We start from the raw sequence: 26476 nt of genomic DNA on the forward strand, positions 1-26476 counted from the left end.
TTTGCAAGGTTAGGCTAACACGGAGTATAGACAGTATAGTCGGTATAGTCATGCATAGCTATCAAGTAGACGTCGTCGATGGCGGTGCAGCATTAGTGGCGTCGTCGTTAAAGCCTCGTTCACTGTCCAACTGCCTCGCCAGAATCCGCCACTGCTTCGCGTGGAACAGGAGCTGGACGACACACTCGCTTTGCCGAACCCGGTGCAGCTCACGTTCCAGTGGATCGATGAATTCCCGCTCCAGGCTCGTGCCAAGCTCGTACTGTGAGAAAGACGAGAAGGAAATCTTTCAGCCTTTCCACTCTGGTGAAGAAGCAAGACCAGCGGAGCTCTACAATGGAAAGTCATGGCCGGCCGCAAGTCGGCAAGTCAGAGTCACCGAGGTCAGAGTGCAAAGGCTGCCGCCATCTATGAGCGACGGCGGCAACTAGACACTTGGCTTGCCGCCGTCGCTCATAGATGGCGGTAGGTGTCCAGAGTTTTGTGTCTTCAGTTATTTGCGGGGGACACAATCCCGGGGAAACTAACCCTTAACAGCTCCGCTGTAAAAAGTGAGTTCGTTGTAACTTGTCAGTGCTACACTGTCTCAGGTACCGCAAGAGCCGTATATAAAGAAACTTTGGTCATTCATTGAGAAGTACAGGAGGTAAATGAGGAGGCGCTATTGGCAGAGAGCGGTCTGGGTGCGTTCCAGGGCGTCTTCACAGATTCAAATGTCGCCAGCCAGAAGCCTGGCGGTGTCCGTGAGAAACAAAATTAATAAGTGCGTCAGAGTAACTCTCGGTGGCTGAAAAAAATGGTGCACGTAAGTTTTTGATCACGATAATGAAAAATCAAAACCTAGGAGACTAATCGACGTGATCCATACGCAAGGCGCCGAGGGCCGTGAAAATGCCGTCCGACGGAGCAAAACAGCGTGGAGCGACCCATTCGATTGTTTCATCTTTTTGCATGATCCCGATCGAAACACCACGTGCACTATATTTTCAATCATGAAGAGTTACTCCATTTAACTCTTACGCGCTCATTAAAGGTGTTTTTTGATACCACCGTTAGGGGATTACTTTAGGCTTCATGTTGGCCAAGAGAGCATGTCAAGCCTTCCATCTGCGTCTGGTGCACGCCCTGGCTCTGCCCGCTCCTCCCATTGACCAAACTCTCTCTATAGACCTTTTTCGAAAGTCACGTGCTGATTATTAGAAGGTCGGAATCACTGCACAATGGCGGAACAACTGACACCAAGGAGGTTACAAGTACTAGGAGAGGGCACGATGCAATATTGGTGAAGCCTAGTCATAAAAAGTTTAAACGATGTCGTGGCCAACGTGACCGTAGATCCCTCTGGCTATTGGTGCGCGTGACATGTCACGTGTGAGATGAATGGTTGATACTAGAAGGACTCTTTGCAGGCTTGCGCGCGCTCCGTCCGGTAGGTTTTATCAGATCGAAGGCTAGCCTGTGGTGTATTCTAGTACCCATAGCTAGACGAAGGCTAGCTACGGTCACGTGATGTGGTCACGTTGGCGTGGTAAGTGAGGAGAGTTAGGAGGAAAATGAGAAAGAGGCGAGGCGTCAAGGGAGCATGGCTTGTGGAGGCTACACGCCTGCCGTCATACCCTCTCCTACGCTTCTATCCTCCTTGACTGACACTGTGAAACGTGCAAGTCATTGCGTTAGAGAGCGAACGTCAGAACGCGGCCAATGCTAGGAGCCGACAAGCCAATCAAACATCGTCGAAAGTGCAACGTCACTGCGCTCAAGCCCTTTTCCCATGGGTGTGATTTTGTTTTCCCATCCAACATAATTCATGAAGTGTGCCGTGACGTTGCGGGTTTAGTCGGCCTTTCTGCAGGGGTTCCGCAGCTGCCAACAGAGGGCCGTCTTTCGAAGGCGGTTTATGTACGGCTCAGGTACCCACCAGCTCGGAGGACGTGCAGCGAAAGCTCGAGCTGCAGAACTCAAGGATCCTGGGTTCAATCCCCACCCCTGCCCGGTTTGATCTGGATGAGCATCGTACCGGCGCGGGGTCGTGGATCACCACTGCTTGGTGAACGTTAAAGACACCAGGCTAGCGGTTGTACTACACTGGCCAAATTTGCCCATCTACAGCGGAGACACGCCCATTTTGGCCAACTTCGGATGTGTAGACATACACACAACACAATATTTTCCCCACCGGAAGAACAATAAACGAACACTTGTCAAAAATATTCAACATGCACCTTTGTCGAAAACGTGCATGGTCAACGTGCAGGCGAGCTGGTGTGGCATTAATCATGTTTAAACCATTAAATAGGGAAATAAACTTAAACTTGAAGAAACGCTGCCTGTCCACTTTCTTCTGTCCCTCCTATTTCGTTTTCAGGTGTTCTTTTTTTCAGTTTCAGGGTTTAAATATTGTAATAAATACACCTTTTGTTATCATTCTTTTGTGACCTTTATGCGCACCACAATCGCGACAATACAAAGCGAAAAAAAAAAAAAAACGCGCGTGCGAATGGTTGGTACGGCTGGTCGTGTCACACGTTCGAAGGCCCAGGGTTTGCTGTTAGACCACTGATCTCTATGTCTATTTGCAAGATCGCGTTTGCCTGCTCCGGGAATGCGGCGACTGGCGGCCATGTTTTTGGTAGAGTTATATTACCTCTAGCCAATGTACAGCTGGAGCAGCCACTGTCATCCATCCATGGCGCACAGCGTCGTGGCAAAAATAACCATGGGTTCTATTTCGTTCTTGATTGAAATCGTTTGACGAAACATATTGTTGAAACCCGGCGTTAACGGCACCTCGATCTTTGAGGACCCGGTGAAAGTTTCACGAAATCGCAGCACCGGGGAAAAGCAGCGCAGCACACATCGAAAGTCACATCAAAAAAAGCATCGAAAGTAGACGCCGGTAAGGAGTCTGCTTTCGATGCGAGCTGCGCTGCTTTCCCCCGGTGCCGCCCTTTCGTAGGGCTTTCGCCGCGTCCTCAAAGACGAGGCTACCGTTCACTTTGGGTTTCAAGAATCTTCTTCGTCGAAAAACTTCAATCAAGCACGAAATATCACCCACGGTATAGTGTACTAGATCCACGACTATTTTATGGCAGCCTGCCACCATGGCGCTTTTTGCCATATTACTATGATGGCTAGAGATAATATAACTCTACCAAAAAGATGGCCGACCGCGGCCGTATTCGCGTTTATAGGCGGAGCTGGTCAAACGCGATTCATTAAATAGATATAGAGATCAGTGTGTTAGACGCATGTGATATAAAGCCGCACTAGTGCAAAAGTAAAGCTATTATACCGTGTGAAACTGTCTTTCGACTCACGTAAAAAAAACTACGTTTCGAAGGAAGCAAGACTCTGAGAATGTGACGCTCGCGGTAAGGACAGATCGAGAAAGCTTAAAGGGGCACTCAAGTGGATTCTGAGATCGTCTATTTATTGTCATAACTCAATCTGCGGGCTCTAAGCATCCTAGAAATCCCAAAATTACATTCAAGGGCGGCCGATTTCCCTATTAAAAATCCAATCAAAGATCGCTGTTCTGCGCCTAGGCGCACGCCGTCAGGGGCGCTGTCGGACGGGAAGGCAGCAGGGAAGGGCGTGTGCCATCCAATCACGAGTGACGGCTTCCCGGCGGATTGATCCTTCGAACCGGCGGAGTGATCTTCCGAATGTGCGCGTATTTGATGGATTCTCGTTGGGACTCATTTTGTTTACTTCGGGTCTTGCGTCGTGCGGCGATGGACCTGCCAAATCTAACACCGTTGGAGGTGGAAATTCTTCGGCGGCAGATATCAGCTCAATCTCCTACGACGCCACTCGTACGCGCGACGCCGATGCCTCGAACGCGACGGACTCGGACGACAGTTCGCGATGCTCAATGTCGACACCGGAGGAAGACGACGAAACCGACGACGCAACCCAGCGGCTTGGGAACACCAACTGGTAGGTGATGAGCTGTTTATTATACCTCCCATATGTATAGCTGATGCTGGTTTTCTGTTTTAAGGTGCCAATGCAGTTGCTGCGTGCCGATGGAAACCGTCGCAGAGTGTGTCTGCTGCCGTGACTACCCGGCCGCCGTTCGCAAGCAGCAGGGCCGGCAGAGCTGCGTGACAAGCCACCCGGATTTCGAGGGGCTGTGCCTCGATCCGGGTGTGCTACAGCTGGCCTGTAGCACACCCGGGAGTGATGTGCGTGGGCACATCACTCCCGCGTAACAAGGCGAGGAGAAAACGTAGTTCGCTCTTTTTCAAACAATAATAGCTGTATTACGTCACCTACAGCCAAAGATTTGACGTTGTTGTCAAAATATAATGTGCATGTGCCTAAAAAGAGCAATAATAATACCTTTAGCAATCTTTTCGCAGTTCGCTATTTCTATTGGTCGAATTCTATGGAGGTGGTGGAGACACGGGATGGACCCCGCAAGAGGATATAGTGCCTGTGTATTTCTATTGCTGTGAGTTTACTAAGGCGCCTTGACATTTAGAACTGGTCATTTTTATTGACTGAAGCCCAACAAACAATATGCTTCCAAAAACAAGCTTCTCCAAAAAGCACTTGAGTGCCCCTTTAAGAACCTAGATAAAAATTTGAGAAAAAAATAAAAGTTTATGTTTATTTTTAAGCCGACGTCTGCACACGCCTAATATCATTAAAACAAGGAGCGACAATGTTGGTAAAATTTATTACCATAAAAAAAAACAGAAAAAAAACCCCTACGGGTCACGTTCTCAAGAACTTTCAGCTTCTTTCGATGCGTAGCTTATTTACAGCCGAAAGGCACGTTTTGTTGTTGTTGTTGTTGTTGTTATTTTTTTCTTCGCAAAAACAACCGGTAGATTGCAACGAACGTTTTACTTTGCATGTAATTATGAGGCTTTTTTTTTCTTCTTTTTAATGAAACATTTGTTTAAAAAAATACCTGTTTCATTGTTTGCATGCACGGACATAAAATTCAATATATAAAAAAGAGGGCATCATACAGTCATAATATTTTACATTGTATATTAAGAAGAAAATAAATTACAGGAAGATCCATTGGCGGATTCTTAGGGAATGCGTCAGCATGACTTTTGGAAAAGCCACACACGTCTTCCTTGGGGTGACGCTAAAGCGCCGTTCCCACTCTTGCGACCGAGTAAGACCGAGAGAGACCAGACCGGTTTTTAAGCCTCTTGCGATCTCTTAGGACCGGATGCCCTGCAGCGGAGCTGGTCCTAAGAGATCGCAAGAGGCTTAAAAACCGGTCTGGTCTCTCTCGGTCTTATTCGGTCGCAAGAGTCTGAACGAGCCTTTACGCTGACCCCTTCACTTTCATCTTTTGGCTTTTTCCTTGGACTTTGTCTTTTGCTCCCTTTATTTTTACTGCCTCTTTTTGGCCTTGTTACGGGGTCAGTGTTAACGTTTCCCTAAGGGAAACGTGTACGGCGTTTTTCGAGGGTCATGCTAAAGCATCCGAATCCCTGTCCTCTACCCCCTGCGGTGTGTTATTTAGTACTGCGAAATTCAAAGCGTGGCTATGATAAAAACTGAATAGTTATCGGGCTATCGGAAAATGAAAATGATGTCCAAAACCAACATTCAAATATAACCGCGCTTTTCAGTGCCGTGACGTCAGTGACAGGTAGACTTGCCAGTCGAGCGGACAGTAAATAAAAGCAAAAACAAAGAGTATGCCGAGCATTTCTTTCGTGCTGCTGCATGGGTGCCGAAGCGAGCTTCCTAAGCATCCATTTGACACTACAAAACTGCTGGTAATCTGTTGGAAACAAATCCTAAACACTCAAGAGTGAACTTTTGCCTGCCGCTGGCGTGATTTTTTCATCGTTGCCAGTAGAGACCTTCAGTTTTGAAAGCGCGGTGAGGACTGAAATTGTAATTTCAAAAACTTCGCAAAACAATTAGTTTGACCTAATATTTGGATACTATTTTTTCGGCGTTTGGTGGTGTCTTTAGCAATTTTTCAGGTAAATCGGGCATCATAAAGGTAATGCCGGAGTATCCCTTTAACGATCTGTGTAAATTAACCTGTTTCATGTGCTTTGGCAACGCGAGAGCATGACTATGACAAAAATGAAAACATGTGGCCACTTGCTCTGACTGCAAGTTAAAGAAGCGAACGCTGCTCGTTTTTTGTTTTTATGTGTTTCCACAATTACTATTGCTTGGCTTGAAAAAAAAAATATAATACGCGTTTCACAGGTTATTAACGTAATCATTCTGGGCGGTGTTTGAATGGCATTATTATTCCAATGTAAAGACAGTACGACTAGTCGAGTACCTTCTGCATGACGGAGTAGACGGCATAGATGGAGGGCTCCCTGTCGGGGTCCGTGAAGCAATTCCGGCTTCCGTGCACCAGTGCGGGTGTTTCGCCCGAGCACGACGAGTGGAAGACGCAGTTCTCCTGGCGGTAGTTCCACCGGCACGTCATCAGGAACAACTTGTCTGGGTGGGCGCTGAACATGATGTTCACTAGGTCCTGGTCGCCCAGGAAGATCCGGTCCTCGTACTCCCCTAGTAGCGGCCCCATGCGCGACACCCAGTGGAAGTTGCGCATGCGCGTGAGGTTCATGGCCATTACGCCAGCGTTCACTCCTGAGGCAGGAAAAAAAATATCCAGGTTATTTGCCGCATTCTTTCAATAAACTGCGGCGAGAGCAGTGGTGCTGTGCACCGTGACGTACATAGCCTACAATCAGCTACGCCACTGTTCAAATTTGGCAAACGTGTAAACATTACATTGTCCCGGAAGGTCACAGTTTTCGCACTAAATTTAGCGGGAAATCGCATTGTCACGTGACATAATGACGTCGCGTGACTATGACGTCCCGTATTCAACTAACGTCATGTGACGTCACAGTTGCAAGTGACGTCACGATCTTCCAGCGGGGAAAACTTTCGCTGGGCGTCATAATATGGGAAGTCATATCGCTCTGCGATGAAGCCACTTGTTTCACTTATACTTGACCTCTCAATCTACCGTTATATTTAGTAGAAAACGGGATGTTGCAATTTTCCCACTAAATACAGTGAACATTCTGACGACACAGTATCACGTGACACTGGTTTCTTGTTAAATGTAGAGGGCAACGACCCTACGCGAAACACACCCTGGGATGTGTTGCGAAATCTGGCCAAAAAACATTTGTCGCCGTAAATGTTCCACGGTTCAGCTCGCCATGCTTTCACGCCAGCGGTATTTCCTTTGGTAAAGAGGAGGGAGGTTCGGAACTCCGCGAAAAGTACGGAATTCGTCACGTAAAAAGCGAGAGACGAGCAGAGCATGAAGGCCGGTTCACACGCAAAAGCTTAGCGCTAAGTTAGCACCGCATGAGCGCTGGAAGCAGCGATCAGATAATCTGATCAGGAAATGATCAGAAGCTTCAGTTGTCCGAGCGAGCATTGTTGCACGTCCGTTTGTGTTCTCATTTTATGGGAAGGAGAAATGTAATGGTGTAAGCTAGCTCCATCCAGGGGTGGTATTCTGGTCACAAACGGTCACGTTCGTGTTTCTCGAAAACTCCTCCCCCCTACGAACCGCGCGCTCCTATTGGCCACAGCCCGCGTGATAATTCCACGCGGTTCCCATGGGAACGTTCGCGAAACACGAAAGCAACCGTTTGCCGTAAATGTCTCTCTTCGAGTTCGGACCGTGACGACAAAGTGACGTATGACCACGTCCGACCTACGTAGCACATAGCGGAAGTCGCGTCACTAGATTAACTGCGGTATTACTCGACACACCCTACACTCTGTTTCACTATGAGTGCGAGCTAGTGCGGGTGTAGGAGCTACAAGAACGTGCTCCGGGCTTTCAACGTCCCTGTCGAGCAGGCGCGCTTGCGCAGTGCAAGCCAACATTCGTGCAAGATCGTTCGGGGTGATGCGCTCGTGCTTTTAACCTCTCTTTCTATTGCACGAAGGGGAAAAAGCTTTGGGCAGGATTCTAGAGGGTAGAAAATGGCGGCGATGCTTCTTGCTCAACGATGGCTCGACCAACACGTATAATGAGGGGTCTTCCGCGAGCACCCGGTTGCCTTCGCGATGCACGACGACTGTTTCTGACGACAATACCGCTTGTCGAAAAGCACCGTGTGATCGCAGTGTGACAACGAGAGACGGCGACGATGAGAGATGGTGACCGTCGAGCAGCAGCTACTAATTGAATCGCACTGAGATTTTTCGCGACGGTGAACTACAAGGGCGCGGTTGCCCCCGATGATCACATAGCTAATGCCCAGTGGATGGTGATCAGAGCCTTGACGGCCGTCGTGAGTGTCGCTGTCAACCGGCTGGGAAGAGACGGTTGGGTCGACAAAACCCCGGACCGAGGCAGCTGAGGCATGTGCGAAAGAAGGCTTTCGTCGCCACCATGACAAGCACACCGACGTCGTCGGGTGCGTTGACTAAACTTAGACTCTAACTAAACCTTTGTCACCGTCATCATCGGTCTGAAGGAGACCGTCACCATTCTGAAGGACTCCAACTCTTTGCCGCAATCACCATTTTGCCATTAACAACATGGTGGTAAGTTGACGTTTAAACTTCAGGGTTTCTACCGCTTCGAAGTTAGTGCACGCTTAGTACCTATGTCTTTAGTTGACAATTTGTTGCGGTCTGTAGCTACTGTCAATTACGCAATAAAATCTGGATGGGTTGCTGATGGCATTTCGTTGTATCAATTAGATGTTTTACCTTTTCACGCCAAGCTGCTGGAATTGCAAGTCAGTCATCGGAAAGTAATAAGAACACTTTTCAATGTCCTGCAATAAACTATGAACAGGTCTGTCCTAAAATTAATCGTTACTTGTCTATACAGCAGCAGTTTAGTCTGACAGAGTATGGTAGCATTGTTACCCACTGTAGACGAGAAATTTAGCCAGTGTCTTGTGAATGGTTGTCATCTTCGTGACCAAGAAAAGCAATAAAAATAGAATTGTCCTACAGTCAACATACGTGTTATGATAGCAATTCAATAGATTGTCGTTTCAAAAGTGACAGTAACTCATTGAAATTAAAAAGTAGTGTGAGCTGGATTTTTGAAATTTGCCTGTGATGCAGAGCAAATACGCACTGTTGGCCTATCACCATCAAGCATAAACGACAAGCGGAGGCAGAGTAGATGTGTGAAGGAAAAGCGAGCATATGTACAAAAAAGAAAGAACTGCTACGTAACGTGAAGAATGTCAGCAACTATCTTGCCATTGTGGTACGAGCTCAGTGGCTATGCACATGCTTATAGCAGCCTGTGAATGTAGGATGCTCCCCTTATGTGGCAAAGCCGGTGATGGGGGGGGGGGGGGGGGGGGCGAGGGGGGGGTTTATAGGGCTTCGCTCCTTCCCTCCCCAAATCGGCGGGCCCTAGAATATACACACAAATTCCGAAACCATCCCCCTCGCACCCCAAGTCATGAACATTCCAGCCACCTCAACCCTTCTCCATCCTCACCCCCTACTATCAACAGCACTCAATAGATAGTCAACATTATCAGGATAAACGAAATTTCTTTTATTTTATGCACCATATAGGCAGTGTTTTTGTCTTTATATGCATGCAGCCAAAGCACACACTGTAGAAAACACTTGTGTGAAGCCTGCGTTCACAATGCGGTCCCCGTCAAACTTTCAAGGCGTTAACGAATTCCACAAATTAAATTTTCAACGAAACGAATTCGTTTTGCAAAACGCTGACAAACTTACGTTGCGTTTTACATCATTCACCTTTGTCGTCCGATGAATCAGTAGTCAGCACTACACAAACCACAATGAGCTTGTCGTTTGTTTTCTTGCCGTTGGGGCGATCGCTGGCGGTCGTGGCGGCGGCACAATTCTTTCTCAGACCGTTGGCTGCTGCCTACGTGCTCGCGGAAACGTCGTTCCCTTTGTGCCAAGGTGAGGTTTTGAATTTTAATGCACGGCAACGCTGAATAAAGGTCTATTACCGTCTTCATAATCTCAGCAACTGTCACAACAACACCACCACTTTCAAGCTTCATAACACCGGCACAAATAGAAGCCAAGTCTTGTATCTCTTCAAGCGTTACATCGGAGACGTTAAACGCCAGCTCACTGTGCTCTTCGACCCGGTCCTGTCGCCGAATGGGCTCATCCAACAGCACGAAAGTATTCGTGTGCGCGTTGATCAAGTGACCGATCGCGGCCATGTTCTTTCGAGTTTAACTCGCCAAGGGTACGGTTGTCGAGTTAAAACAATGCAAATAGTCCCGTGCATTCTTGTTCTTACGTCATTTTGTCGTCACAACCCGAACTCGAAAAATGACTGTTAGCGGCAAACAGAGGCTTTCTGGTTTCACGAACGTTTCCATGGCAAATGACGTTGAATCGTCACGCGCAATGAAGCCAATGGGAAAGCGAGGTACCTAGGGTGCCTTCTATAGGTACCTATGTAGGGACGTGTAAAAACGTAAAAGCCGTTTTTTTTTTTTGCACGAGTTCTTCTGCAAATGAAAATAAGTAAAAAAGACTGCCCGAGATTATGCCGTCGCGTGCATTTCTTCAGCGCCGAAAGAGAAGAGCATGGCTTATGGAGACTATACCGGCATAATCACTGCAGTGAGCAAAGGAGCAAAGCATTATTAAAACTGCCCGAAGAAACTTTCCTGCATCATCCAGAGAATGCTCACAACCGTTGCACTCTGCGTCGATCTCATGACTTGTCATATACTACCACAGAGTCGTCGTCAGCTCTGTATCCATTTGGAGTCTCCCTCACAAGCGAACAAGAAATTTCATTTGCAGCTTATGTTCTCGACGGCTTCACAAAGGATAACGGTGTCGCAGCGTACCTTCACATAATATTTTCTTATCGTAATGCCATCCGTATCGTGCAGAAACAGGGAAAGCAACCACGCAAGCGAGACACAAACACCACAAGGTCGTTACCGCGGTTTTCGCCATGTTTGTTTTCAAAGACCGTAGCGAAAGACTTCGAGAAAAAAAAGCTGAGATATCTTAGCTAAATTTACTTTACGTCAAAATTATTAAAATAATCATTCGTATTTTATAAAAGGATAATATTATTTTTCTCTGTTTCCTTCCATTTTCCGGAAGGTAGCCTTTTCTCCGTTATTCGCTCGTTCTAAGTCCCGGAGGAAAAGAAGAAGATATCAAAAAGAACAGGGGGAAAGGCAGGGATTTCTTCGCCCCAACTGGGTGGACACGTCACCGCGACGTACGGCATCGTCAGATTCTAGCTGACCGCGTGCGTGAGCCCGAACGTTGGGGCGGAGCCTCAAACAAGAATCATTCTAGTTTGAGGCTCCGCCCCTTCTTTCTCGATGCGTCACAACTCGAAAGGTACCCGTTTGCGACCAGAATAGCACCCCTGGATAGCTAAGGGCAATGGTTGTCTTGGAATGCAACGCTGACAGATGAACTGCATCGCTCTTTGCCACGTGCCGTCGGCACGCTTCGCTCTTTGCCAGGTGCCGAATGCACCGTTGATCTGCACGACGACAGCCAGGATGTCGTAATTGGTTGTACCGCATCTACATTGTTGAAGGATTAGTAAAAGGGGCAGGCGCTCGGGGAGCGCGAGGGATTTTGCCTGAACCGCCACCTCGACTAGATGCCTCCACACTGGGCCGTTCCACGGCCTGGAACCACGCTTGACAACTGGGTGCGTTGCGCCTTACCGGCCACCCTTCGTCATCGGTAGTCAGCTCAGCCATAGCCTCGCTCAGCATAGATTCTAGATCAAGTATAAGACAAGGCGGCGTTATGCGCGGACCAGGGGCATTCCTTCTTAAAGGGGTCATGAAACGATTTTCCTACTTCTTCCTCCTTAGCTTCAATCCTCAACTCAAATGCGAATTGTGAAATCACGTCGTCGTGACATTCTTCGGCACCGGTGCGATGATTCCTAGCTTCCACCGTGCTTTTTATGCACACCATAGAACTTGTAATTCGCAGGTGACGATAAGTTCCGCCAGGGCACTCATTGGCCACGAACGGGAATCCAAATATTCGTCGACGGATTGATTGTTCACGAGCGCATACGTCTGAGTGACGCAGTTCTCATGTCCAATGCGTGAGCTAGGCTCGGTTGATGTCAGGTTGGCACCGATGACGCGCTTTTGGAACCGCGGATGTGTCACAGTGAAAAGGCGAAGAGCTTTCGAAGGCAAGAAGGTACAAAATAGTCCACTATATTTTCAAATGTTCGTACCGAAAAGCTGGCTTTTGACTTTCTACCCTCTTTGTTTTGGCCAAATAAACGATATTCGATTAGTAAAGTACCATCTTAAAATCATTCATCCCAGCCCAAAATTCGTTTCATGGCCCCTTTAAACATAACATTTTGGTCGTCTGTATGCTGGTATTTGTTTGGGCCCAGCTAGCAGGCATGAAAGGTAATGGCGCTACTTTTTTCGAATCCAGTGACTTTAGGTTGGGCATGCCCACGATTTGCCCACGTGTACTTACGCTGACTTTGTCTTTACGTAGCAACGGTGAACCTACCGGTGTATTGCACGGACAGCCAAAATGTGTATTCTCACGCTTTGCCCCCATGAATGCTAACTTTGCCCTCAAATAACGGAAGGGAACCTTCTGGGGTATTACGCAGACAGCCAAGTTCGGCATGCCCACGCTTTGCCCAGATGTACGCTAGATGTGCCCTTACATAGACGAGGTAGAATGAACTGGAGTATTGCACGGACAAGCAATTGGGCACGCCCACGCTTTGTTCACATCTACGCTAAATTTGCACTCGTATAGCCGAGGCGAAACCTATCGAGAAATGACACGGGCAGTCAAGTTGGGAATACCCCCGTTTCGCCCGTATCTACGCTAACGTTCCGCTCACATAGCCAGGTTGAATCCATTAAGAGTATTGCACGGATAGCAAAGTTGGGCGTGCACACGCTTTGCCCCCTTCTACACCAACTTTAACATAACCGAGTTGAATCCACCGAAGCATTGCAAAAACAGCCATGTTAGATTTTTTCTTACCTGGGGGGTTGTTTTTAGTTATAAATGTCGTATATGTATGCTACAAGACCTGTTGTGTGAGTGAATTGAAGCAATGTTCGTGATAATGGTCGTCATGCAGCCACTTATGGTAGCTGGTGGGTGCACTGTGTTGGAGACCTGCAGCTATATGTAGGCGAGTGCGCTCAGTTTGTAGGCCAGAACGAGTCCATATAAGGTGACGCACATCCGCTTCCGTCGCGTCTTGGGGACACTTGGGGCATGTCGCCCGTCGTGTACCGTGTGCAGGTTACAGCCGGTGTAAGGGCCACCCCAGCCCGCAGTCTCCGAAGCACAACCTCCTCCATCCTGGTGAGATGGCGGAGGAGGGAGCAGACACACGGAGGGATAAGAGCGCGCGTGTCCTGCCGGAGAGTGTTTACGGGCGTGGAGGAGGGAAAGGGGTTCAAACAGGAGGTGGAAGGAAGGGAGATCGAGATCAGATGGAAAGTGTGCTTGTTGATCCTCTGCAAGGTTGTATTGGTACGTGGCATGACCTTGAATTCAGTACACCTTAATTCAGGTCGAGGTATTGCGGTGAAGGGTGTGTATCGTTTCACACAGTTACATTGCTTTGAAAACCTTTTTGAGCCCTTTAATTGCCGCTAAGGTGTTTGTAAAAATGTGAATATGGCGGATCGTCGGCAGCTTGGTGGTCACTGCTTGTATAGCCTCGTTGATGGCCTGCAGTTCCACGACAAGAGCGTCGGCTTCCTGAGATGTATATCGCTGATGCCCCTGGGTGCAAGTATGTGTGGAGTTGAGTAATGAGACTCGGCCACCGTCTGGGAAGATCGTTGCATCCGTGTAAACTTGACAGTGGTCGTCATGCTGGGTTTCGGGGCAGGGACGTTCGGAGGGTGCGCCCCACTAATCGCGACGTCGTACCAAGTCGGGTATGCCCCCGCTTTGCCAATATGTACACTAGCTTTGCCGTCACATAGCCGAGGTGGAGCTAACCGTAGAATTGCACAGACAGACAAGTTGGGTATTTTCACGCTTTACCCATACCTACACCAACTTCACTCTAACATAACCGAGGTGAACCCACCGGAGCATGGCACGGACAGCCGAGCTGCCTACGCTTTGCCCATACGTGCACCAACTTTGCCCTCACATAGTCGAAATAGAGCTAATCGGAGCGTTGCAGGGACAGACAAGTTTGGGTATGTCCACACTTTACTCACACCTTCGCTAACGTTTCTCTAGGACAGCCGGGGCAGCTCGAATGGGTATATTTCAAAATACCCCATTCGTATATTTTTTTTACTCATTTCGCCGCATTCTCATTGAACCTTCTCGTTCGAACCTTCACAAAACATCTAATTTTTTTTTTCGTATTTCGGAGTATTCGCATCTAATTCTATTCGTTGTTGGTCCGTTCGCACTTGGTCCCGTTCGCACCACGAACGCTGCGCAACCTACGAGCCATCAGAGCAAGTTTACGACTGAGAACATACGTGATACTCCTGTTGAGCGCAGTGAAGCCCGGTGCTTGAAATCACAAGACACTCTTTCAGCCTTCGATTGGCTTCGACGGCCGCTGCAGTTATTATAAAAAGAAACATAATATATAGGGAAGACAAACTACCATAAACTGAACCGAGACAAAGGGGGACGTTTGGAGCAGTGTTTCTACACAAAGGATCACTTCGTGTTTGATTGTCCAGCGCCCGTGACCAGTGGCGGGGGTGATTTGATTAATCTTTCTCAGGGATATGCGGTGACCAAGCCACAACACTGGCTCCTAAAGCCCTCCATTTATTTTTTTTTCTGCTTTTTAGAGGAAGAAATGCGAATTACGGAACAAGAACGCAAAACGCGGCGGATCCAACCGAGATGCACGTTTTGTGAATGGTTCTTTTAAGAAGTACCAAAATAGAAGGTCGAAAAGAAAACAGGCCCAAACGATAACACCCCACTCGAACGTATACAACAACATTGCACGGGTCCCCCAAGTTTGGCATGCCCACGCTTTGCTCACACCTACTTCAAGATTTCTTTAGGATAGCCGAGGTGTAACATACCGGAGCATTGCACAGGTCACCGAAATTGGGCATGCCCACGCCAACCTGGGCTTCATAGGGGCCGACCTATCCCACATTGCAGAAGTGAGCACGACTTGGGCACCTCGTCATATGCTACCTGGGCTGCACCGGCAGCTTTTGCTTTGTCTGCTTTGAAAGCAATATCAATATTTTCCTCTTTTGAATAAAAAAAAGTTCAAAACAGCTGAAAAGCGTGTGTAAAGAAAGAGGGAGTCTGTATAGGTACGTACCAAAAGGAGGGACGAAAGGGTGCTTTGCTTCCAGCTTGTACCAGTTGTTGGCTTCGTCTTCAATCTCGTGAACTAGGGCCATTAGGTGACTGTCGTTCATCTTCTCAAAGACTTCCCAGATATTCTCGACAGGGTTCAGGAAGAGGGCGTCAGCGTCTACGTACAAGACCGCATCCTCCATCGGAAGCATGTCCTGCAAAGAATGCCGTGCAGAACTTGACATCGAAAAGTACACCACTGAGTTGTGTGAGTACGTCTCTCCGCTTATGAATAGTTTCAAGTTGTAATGAACCCGACGGAATTCGAAATCTTGATAAGTATATTAACTGTCTTTTAATCACCTGTAACTATTTGTCTGGTAATTGTGGTGAGAAGGAAATATAGTCGCAACGTTTAACATGAAGTAATGGTGCTCAGATGTTATGATTGCGAGCCTTGAAGAGGATCCTAAAAACTAAAGTTTTACAAGGCGATTTGCACAATGCACGTTCTCGAAAAAAAATCAAGAATGTAGATACGCATTCGGTAGGTCACCATCACCGATAGTGACAGGAAACAAAAGCTGTGATGATGATGATGTCTTATCATTGACGCAATTTAAAAGCATGGTTCAATAACATTTGTAGTTTCCCTAAATGTTGCGTAGAATAAGCTGTTGACGTTAATAACCTGCGAAACATGCGCTCGCTCCTCGCGTAAATGGAGTAGTGCAAAAACAAATGGGAGAAAACCGTCCAGCGTTCACACCCTCAGCTCGCAAACAGGAGTGGTCTTCTGCGCTGCTATTTTGCTCGAAGCTAAATTAACTTTAGCCGTGGCAGAAAGTTAACCACCCTTCCCTGCTAAGTACGTACAAGCGCCTAGAGAAATTCCAGAAGAGCTTAAAATTGATGGTACTGTATATATGAAAGTCTCCTTGGCAAACAAGATTAATACACACATTTTGCTATCCGGTGCCTCTGAATTGTCGTCCGTGTGTAAAACCGATTACTTACCTGTTCCGATATTAAGCTAAATATTTTGAGAACCAACAATGAAATAGAAGTTCGCAAAATACTAATGCCCCTAAAAATGACTGCGCATGTGGTGGGTGTTGATGATATTAAGTTATCCTTATTAAACCAGTAATAAAGCTAGTATTGCCTCCTCTTGGTTACTTTTGTAATAAAATATTGGTTTCTGGTATATTTACAGAAAAAAATTGCTAAGGCCAGTGGCATTTACAAGGGAGTCACACATGAGGACCTTAATAATTACAGGCCCACATCTGTACGGTAACGTTTTTTCCAAGTTGTAAAAGAATAATTAATTAAAGGTTTTACATGCTTTCACGGTTAAAAATATCATATATAAAAACAGTTCAGTTTTCAAAAGAAGAAATCAACTCAATCAGCCCTAATTGATATCGAAGATAAAATCATTATTAATATAGAAAACCATGCATATATCATTGAAGGATTTCTAGATTTCAGAAAGGCGTTGGATTCAATAAGACATGAACGTTTATTGAGGAAACTATCGACGTACGGAATTAGAAGTAATGCACTAGAATTAATTCACCGCTATTTATATTCGCGTTTTGAATAGACGGTATTTAATGGGTTTAAATCTCAACTCGCACCAATAATATACGGCGTCCCGCAAGTTTCCATGCTGGGACCACTATTATTCTTAATTTATATAACGTTGTTCTTTATATACCCAAATCACGTGATACTATTTAATATGATGATGATACCAATTTCTTTCTTTTTTTTCAAGAGGAAATCTGGATCCGCTCGAGGAATTCCCAAATAAAGCTCAGAAAACTATCATTGTGGCTAAAATGTAACCAGCTTAATCTTGACACTAGTAAAACAACCTATGTATTGTTCAGATAAAAAAAAGTAAACCCACTCCGCAATCTTTAAACTTTTTTTTTTTTTTTGAGGGGAAAACAATCGAGGTTGTAAAAAACAAACATTTCTTGGCGTGTGGTTTCAAGAAACGCTCTGTTGGACTGCACACATTAAAAAATTGGGGTTGACATTTCAAGAGCCATAGGAACATCAAACGAACTCAGGCAATTACTACCAAAAAGATTGAAACTGCAATTATATTATTCACTTATCTACTCACGCCTACAGTACTGTATACTAGTATGGGAGCTACAACGCAAAGAACAAAACACAAAATATTTATTTTGCGAAACAAAACCGTTCGATTTATTGAGAACGATAAAAGGTACGACCAATCATTCCCGATCTTTCGGAAGTATAGAAAAAACTGAATATTGAAAGAAATCCTGCTCCTTAATGTATCGATTTTTATTTTTAACTAAATTATTAAAAAAATATTTTTTTTTCATATTTATTATAAAACCTCAGAAAGTTACAGATTCAGAAGCGCACAATATGCGAAACCTAGGTTCAACCTAACTACTGTACACAGCACCTGACATACCTAGTGCCAGATCTACTGAGCACACAATCAACTACAGCAGAAATGGCCCTAACAGACATTTCGTGTTTTGTTACAAAAACATAATTAAAGAGTATTTAAGCCTCTTCAGTTGATAGTTAGTTAGTTGATAGTTAGCGGTTATCGTGTATATAGATTTTGAAATTCCTTTATTTTCTGCATAATTATTTTGTTATATATTCCCGTTTCTCCTCCAAGTGTTGTAAGGAGGAACTGAAGCCTCTTCAGAAGACAACTTGTCTTCTTTTGCACCAGCCCTTAAACCCGTTTCGTGTCTGATATAAAGGATACATACGTATGGGAATCTCCGTGTTTAAGGCAAGAGTCCGATGCCTATTGATACGTCATAAACTTTAGCAAAGAAAAGGCTGAAAAGAAAAGCACTTTTACACTTGGTAATACACAGCAAAAAAGACGCACTTTTTGGTCAGCGTTAAGTGCGATTGTACTTGGGTTATGCAGTACCAATAAGCTTGTTTAAAGTTAGAAATATTCCAGCCCAAGATCGTTGCACGGTCACTTTAAGCTCTGCTACTGCGGAAAAAGAAAATGTGTCCTCGAGGGAGTAGTTCTTCAAAGCTAGCTCGTTTTCGGCGGTACATTACACCGAAACCTCATTCTGAGACCGTGTTGTAACTCAATCCAAGTACCCACCGGGAGAAAAAGTCGCTGTGTTGCACAGGGCTTGAAGAGTTTGTTCCATTTGTCGTAGTCTTTTCTGGGGAACATGACCAAGCGCAGGTCATAGGTGATCCTGGCCAAGACACTGGCTGGCCACTGTATGATCTGGGTGACCAGAATAACGAAAGATTACAGTATACGCAGAGTCCACGCAGGCATGTAAAAGAACATATTCGTTTTTTTTTTGTGATTTCTTTCTAAATTTAGCGAAATGCAGTTGTGTTGAATTCAACATTTATTTTACGAGGTGAAGGATTTGTTTTCATATCCTGAGACCATCTACTTCAAAATCAAGAAGTGAATAGGATGCGTGGTGTATCAACTATACGACGAGGGGCCGTGGAAGCTACCGTGAGCGGCGAGTCGTAGCGAGTTCAGTATAGTTGGTCAGGAGACGAGCGTCGGCGCGCACAGCAGGCTCCCCAACGACGAAGCATCGGCTCACAACATCATAGGTTGGATCAATAAGGTACCAAAATATAGAGCAGCGGGCGTATATCGTCACAACTTCAAACAGCAGTCAGTTGATAGCGAGCAGGGCGCGATAAACCTCCTCTCCTCGCAGTTACTTTAGTTACCAAAAGAAGTTGCTCGCAATAAAATGTCACTAAAAATCAAAGACCCTACAAGCACCCACGAAAAAAAAAACAACAGAACCCGTGAAAAATTCGGGCAGGTGACACACACTACTGCTGAATAAGTTTAGACTTGTCCTGACCATACGCATAAACCAGGAGAGTACTTATGTGGGTGTGTCGTGTGCGGAACCACATTCTAAAACATCTAAAGCATTGCGTAACATGAAGACAAATCATTACGCACGTAAAAAGCATACACGGCAGGTTCGTAGCTCCCATAGCATTTTTTTTATAAAGTGATAAGGACAAGTTTGAAGTTTTATGCACGGTCACTGGTTAACCTCCTAGCCAATCTTGAATGACTTTCTGGGTGACTTGCAGCAGCGAAGATGTGTTGTTCTTTCTAAGATGACTAGGACCACGCTTAGGCGCTGTGAATTACCCTGTCTTGAAGAAGCTTGATGTTCTCCTCATCGGCGTACAGAATCAGCCTTAGGGGAGCTCTTGAGAAGGCGACGGCTGACTTGAGATTGGCCATGGTCAGCTCCAGGCTGCCCGCGCACGTGACCACTACCAACGTCACAAGTTCCCTGCGTGAATTCCAAAGTGTGTTTGTTCCCTTTGCTTACAGTAGCGCTCCACCAACTTTCTGTACGCGGTCAATCAATGTGTTTAACTCGTGTGTCTTCGCGGTTCGAATCGGATGAACCTTGTACCTGTACGCGACCGTGTCATCACTGCTTCCTAATAAACGTTATTGCCTTAAGCAAGGATTAGAGCAGGGGTGGCCAAGCTGCGGCTCGCGAACCGCATGCGGCTCTTCGCGTCTTAAAGTGCGGATCGCGGCACCCTTCCCTCCCAGCACTTCCCCAAAGCGAAATGGAACGCGTTTTAAATTGAAAGGGAAGTTGCGGTATGGTAGTCTTGTGCCACTGCTACCTTACCTACAGTTGGACTGCTTTTGACTCGGATAGATTGAAAAAAGTTCAAATTAATTTATTTCTGTAAACGAAAGTCCCCCCCTTCCCCCCTTCCTGCCGCGGCTCTCGGAAGTTTCGTGGTTTTGTTTGCGGCTCTTAGGCCGGGTCAGCCTGGCCACCCCTGGATTAGAGTCTTTAAACATAAAAAAAGATGCAAAATTGTAATATTTTTAAACGTCAAAACTTCGACATCTTCACAGCCAAGCTTTTCTGCTCAAAGAATATCGGTGCTCAATCGAATCTTTAGTTATTATAAAAACAGCACGTTTTAAGTCTTAACCGTTGAATTTATACTATAGGAGAATCTCTGAGTTCGATGTTTTAAGTTTTGGCTTTTTTGTTAATTGCCATTGCCTCATGGAGGTTCTGATAATCTCATTCCTATTGGATTTCAGAGAACTTGGTATCGCTGTTTTCTACAAAAACGTAACTGCATCCTAAATTTGTGCTTTCCAATGAATAAAAAAGTGGTTATCTAGAACTGAAGGTAAATTCCGTGTCATTTATTTTGTTTTTGTAACTATGATTTATTTGTAATAAATAACACAATTTTGAGAAAAGTCCATTTCCTTTAGGATGTATAGTGGATCCTTGGAAATCAATATATGTAGTTAGGAGGAAAGTTTTAGTGGAAAGTACTCTATGAACCGGTCGTAAGGAATGGCCTTTAATTGGGTTTATATATCTGCAATATCTTTCGTTTGAGAAAGAAATATTTAAAATTTGATCGCGGATCAAAGTCTGTGTTAAAGATATGTCTGCATAGGGTATTTGAGTGATATCGTGTTAATAAATAAATAAATATTAAGGAACCTTCATCTTGCCTTGAACCATGGTTTTACGCCTTTTTACGCTTGAGTGTTACCGACTGCGTTGCAACCGCTTGTGACTGCTTACGACGGGAGAGCTCAGCGGCGCCATCTATCGAGTCACTCCGTAACACTTCGGACCTGCGTAAGGTTGCTGTTATCGCCTGGAGGTTCTTGCAGATGAAGTGTACTCACTATCTTTGGGATATGATCCCTCATAGCTTTGTCAGAATGATCTCAAGCCTAGGGTGAACCGCAAATGTCGCGTTAAAATTGGAAAACATACTAGCTGGGAAGCGTTACAGGGCCAGCCGAAAGATGCGGTTCTGAAGTACTTAATCGCAGTTAAACGCAAATGTGTGAAGCCGGCTTTAGGTTTTGCAGCCGCACGCGTACTGCGCCGACCAAATTATCATTTGTGGCGGAGACACTATGGTCGACGTGCGCGACCACAAGCATCGCTGTGGTTGACCTTTCACGATCGGCCATAATACTAATAATAATGATAAGTATATTGACGATTTTTTTTCATGATAATACAGTGCTATCTCAAGAAGTGATTGTGTTTGAGAAGAGTCAGTCCATAAAGTAAGCGCATATAAAACGAACGATATAAGCAAAATACACCCAGCGGTCTTACACCGTCATTACACAATCCTAAAAAAAAATTACTGTATGACTGCTGAAAACTACAACGTGCTCATATAACATTATTTTTTTTATAAAAAAAATCCACCAAAAAGTTTAAAAAGTTGCAAAAAAACAAAACCAGCCAGAAAAAGATGAGGATCAATAAAACAGAACAAATAAGTTTTGTGCAACTATAACTTAAAAGTTTCTCTAGGAGAATATAAAACGCTAACCGTTACATTCAATACATTACAAATTATTACTGTGAACAACGCAGAGAGAACTGCGAAAGGACAATATTTAACGTTCGTAGAAACTTACCACCAAAATCAATGCTAAAATACACAATCTAAAATTCAAGGACAGGTAAAACCCACAGCAAAGCTAAATGACACTTTTAGAATTCATGAAAACTCGAGAGCACAAACATTGCCAAAAGACACAATTTAACATTGATAGAGACTTAAAGGGGTCATGAAAAGATATCAGGTTGGAATGTTCATGATTTTGCAGATGAGTACTGGTCCTAGTCTGACGAAAGTATATTCACACAGACCGCCGCTGATTCAGAAGCTTCGTTGTCGCGGTGAAATTGCGAGGACAAAAGAAAACTTTTTCTTTCAGACTTGGCTCCGCAAAGCTTGATGACGCAATTATGGGATCAAAACCACCCACCTGACGACACTCGAGCGCAGCTCATGGTTTATACACGAGACCTGCGTGAGCAGTCGACTTCGGCTCATGACAATCAATGTCTCGACGGACACTTGGGTAATGGCTGCATCCAACCACAGCAGTGATGAGAATAGCCGAACTCTAACAACGCTTGGAGCTCAGCAGGCGTTTTATACTTTTCAAGACCCAGCGCATGGCAAAGGCACTAGGTCATGTGTCCACTTATTTTGACTCCGAGTTGAGGGGATGAACGATGCTCATATTTCTCGAATTTCTTTCGCGACTGCCATTGCCTAGAAAGAAAAACTAAGGCGAGTTTATTCAGTCATTAACGTAAGGGAGTGATTCTAAGGGCCGGTTGCACCAACGCCGCTTACCTTAACCCAAAGCGGCACTTTCCTAAGCCGGCTTAGCGCCCTAAACCGAGCTTAGGTAAGCACGGGTTTAAATTCCGGTTTACAGACGCGCCCCTAGCTAAACGCTGGATTTGCGTAGGGAATCTAGGGACAAACAGAGCAAACTAGGGAACGCTCAGAGCGACGAATACGATTGGCGGAGAAAAATCACGTGATGTAAAAAAAAAAAAAAAAAAAAAAAAAAAAAACTGCTGTAGTAGTTGTCGTCGGCGTCTGTTTTTCGCTGTATTTCTTCGGTGAGTAACAAATTAAAGGTCTCCAAATTCAATCATTTTTTCGTTTAACTTTCAATAACAGAAGTCAAAGCTTCAAATAAACACAAACGCTCTTTACATCTGTGATTGTGTGTTTAATATCGGTCGATAACAGAATATTTTGACTGTGGTAGTAGTTTTCGTGCTCACATTTTGAGGCGAAGGAGGAGCCATCGGGGGCCCCAAATCTCACCGAACGCGAGAAGGACACTCTACTCGCTACATCGCTGAAGACAAAACATCATGGATATAAGTAGGCAGGTAAGATGACTACTAAAACCAAGTCAAGCCTGAGACCGATGAAGTTCAAAACAGTGACGAACTCGCCACGGCAGCTGCGAAAATGCCCGGAAATCGTCGAATAGAAGTCGTCGAGAGGTCAGGTCACGGGACCTTGCATCGACGGTACTCGTTGCTATCAGCAAGGTGACAGAACTGCACTGTACCGTCGTTGAACATCCGCTGCAGCCTCAAACGGACTTCAGTTTCACACTGTCGAGTTCAGATAAAAAAAAAAAAAAAAAAAAAAAAAACTCCCACTAGTACATTACATTGTGCCGATAAGAACGGTCGTCTCTTCGCATCACCTGCCCCAGCCTGCCCCGATACAGCAAAGCACGAATCTAACATAGTAGTCGTTACGATTTGTCGTCGCCACGAATGAAAGATATAAAGCAAAATATTCCTAAAAAATCGCGATCACCAAAAAAGTTACGGAGGACACAACAAGGCGCAACTTTCAACTGAATTTTATTGAAAACGTGTTCCGGTATATAGTCTCAACCATCGTCACAATGACAACAAACGACGAAAGTAAAGGGAAAACACCATCACAGAGCACAACTCGGAAACAACAGTATCTCGTTCTCGGGAAACGAATGAAGGATATAAAGCAAAGTATATAAAAAAAATGCGATCACCAAAAAAGTTACAGTTATGGAACGATACGGTTTTCTGAAGCCAAGATTCTACTCGCGAGATAAGGAAAATTCACTGAAGATTGTCTCAAAACTCAGAAAACGAAAGAAATTGAATTTTCGCCGTTTTATTACTTAAAAGCGCCGCAATCTAATGCAAACGGCAGAGGTGTCGACAATCAGCTGATCGCCGAGATCATGTACTGCCACTATTCAACGCGCTGATCAGATTGAAGGATAAGCGCTACAAGTGTAGATAAACAAGGTGGTAAATAACAATACGTTACAGCTATGCGGAAATTAGTAAGTACATACGAATAAGCTCGTTGACAGAAGAACCAACGGGAATACAGACGTGAGCCCCACAGCTCCGTACGTTTCTCGGTTAGGGCTAACACGCCCTGAAAGTGGAGAGCCAACTTGAAAACAGGGGTCGATCAACACTTCACGCGACAATATTTTGCATCCTTGTCACAATCGAAAGTCATTTTGTCGAAACTTTCACGCTGATGTAGCCTAAAACACTTTGCACAACCAATTTCGTCCACCGCGTCGATCGTGACAAACCAGCCGCCATGTTTTTAATCCAGGATTAAGAAACAACCAGAAGCAAAGCGCCCAATGTTGAGCGCTTAAGTTAAGCGTAGTTTAGTGCTAGGTTTAGCGATAAGCGAGTTTGGTGCAACCGAACGAAACCGAAACTAAGCTTAAGTTCCCGGCTAAGCTCCGCTTTGCGCTAAGCGACGTTGGTGCAACCGGCCCTAAGTAATATTTAGCGAAAGTAGAAAAGTCGTTTCCTGTTACCTTTAACACCAAAAGCAATGTCGAAAGACACAATCTGAAATTATAGAGACGTAAAACCAAAAAAGAGAAGCTAAAATACACAATTTAGAATTCTTAGAGACGTCAAACCACAAATAATGTCAACACTTGAGCGGGATGAGAGTCCACGTAAATTATTAGAGATAAGAGGAATGTCGGACTGTCTAATTCGACGGTGTTGGTTCAATGACGCGTTGACTCCCAGCTTTTAGCGTGCCTTTTACACACGTCCATAAAATTGTTGGTAGCAATTAATAATCCTGGACATGACGTGACAAAGAAAAACAATAAGAGGGACAAACCGGAACAAGTCGTCGCCAATGGAAACGATCTCGAGGTAGACGGACCTCCAGCTGTCTAAACGTGAGTAACGCAAATATGGTAAATTAAAATATGGATGACTATTTTTTCCTAACAATGGGTTGGAGCTGAGTGAGTTAGGCTAAAATAACTGGATCCTCGGAAAGAAGCGCATAGCTGCCCCTTCCTAGTAAAAAAAGCCAGGCCGTTTGTATGAGAAATGTCTTGTGTACAATAAACACATGAATCACACAAGATATATAAGAACATATAAACTATGTAAGATATATAAGAACATGTAACACACTTATAAGAAAATTCTCACAAGTTTCTTATGTGTTCCTATATATCTTGTATGATTCATATGCGTTTTTTGGACAAAGAAACTTCTCATACAAATGAGATTTTTCAATAAGGCTCCGCCTCTTCATTATTGGTGAGCCGATTCGAATTTTCGGTGATGGGTTGCTTTGTAAAAACAAATCTCGTATAGACTTTTCTCCAGGCGAACGCCAAAAGAACCAAGAAGCGCGGAATCTGTTCAACTATTTCAAATATTCTTGTAAACAAACTTGTCTCCTTTAAATCGTAGAGCCGAAGGCCCTCATTAAATCTCCAACTTCGTTGTCCGCGTAGCATTTATGCTTTCGCTTGCAACGGCAGAGCGACCGGGGGTCGCTTGGGACGCCAGGCCGCGGTTCATATTTGCAAAGAGCAAAAAGGGCCGAGATTTCGCTATCCACACAAAGGCGAAACAAGCGCACAGGTTCGCTCCGCCATCATGCGGCGTCGGTGTTTGGCGGCGTTGAAAATAAACTTAATCTCTTAAAATACGCAGAACCGACCTCAACAAGCTTTCAGCGCTCTCTTAAAACACGCAGAACCATATCATTATAAGATATCCGGGTAAATAAGCAGATAGACCGAGCTAAACAAGCTTTCGGCGAACGCGTGACGCCGCCATTCATTTGGCTCACAGAAGGCAATATGCAGTGCACACGACGGTTCGTGCTGTCTCGGGCACTGCACGCGCTGAACTCCTGCGAGGTTCGTCGCACGCGCAGAAACACCAAAGTTCCCTCGGTGCATTGCGGCACAGGTGGCGTAGCTAAACTGGCTGGTGACATCACTCTTAAATTGGCGACGAACTACTTTTGTACAATGAAGCTCCATAGCGGTCTTGACGCGACCGTTGAGAAGGACATGCACTTTCGAAGCTTCGAAAATCTGAAAGGACCAATATAGCGATTGCGACAGAAACCGAGCAGCCAATCACATTGCGAGGTTTCGGTCGTCTGCATTTCAGTATCTCTCTGTGTACGGCTAGCAGGCAGGGAAGGCAATGGCGTTACTTTCTCAGGATTCAGTGACTTTAGGTTGGGTCATGCTTAATTAATTTTAATATTTATACAAGTTGAATTGTAGTGTATAATAAAATTAATGCGTTTTGACAAACAGAGCGTCTTTCCTGATCGCTTCGAAGTCTCCCTTTTACAGTAGCTGTACCAACCTGCCCTGTGTAGAGCCAATGACCCGAGGTGATTCGGTCGGGCGTTCCTCGTCAGCGCACTGGCACTCCGCATCAGGCGCCCAGAGGTACCAGAAACTTGCGAGTAGAACCAGGCTCCCGATGACGAAGAGGGCGGGTAATGGGCGTCGACAGAATGGTGTTGCAGCGTGCAT

General features: G+C 45.3%; 1 protein-coding gene across 1 annotated transcript; it reads right to left on the minus strand.

The window, feature by feature from the left end:
* Nucleotides 1-61: 61 nt before the first annotated feature.
* On the minus strand, nucleotides 62-26476 carry LOC121835206 (glucoside xylosyltransferase 1-like). The gene is made up of 6 exons (XM_042289184.1): nucleotides 26304-26476; nucleotides 19433-19580; nucleotides 18386-18517; nucleotides 15272-15464; nucleotides 6281-6597; nucleotides 62-262 (listed from the first exon to the last, which is right to left on the minus strand). Exons 1-6 carry the CDS (start codon nucleotides 26474-26476, stop codon nucleotides 62-64), a joined length of 1164 nt encoding a protein of 387 aa, XP_042145118.1.

The sequence above is a fragment of the Ixodes scapularis genome, unplaced genomic scaffold, assembly GCF_016920785.2.
Source record: "Ixodes scapularis isolate PalLabHiFi unplaced genomic scaffold, ASM1692078v2 PGA_scaffold12__126_contigs__length_90152505, whole genome shotgun sequence".
Taxonomy (NCBI): domain Eukaryota; kingdom Metazoa; phylum Arthropoda; class Arachnida; order Ixodida; family Ixodidae; genus Ixodes; species Ixodes scapularis.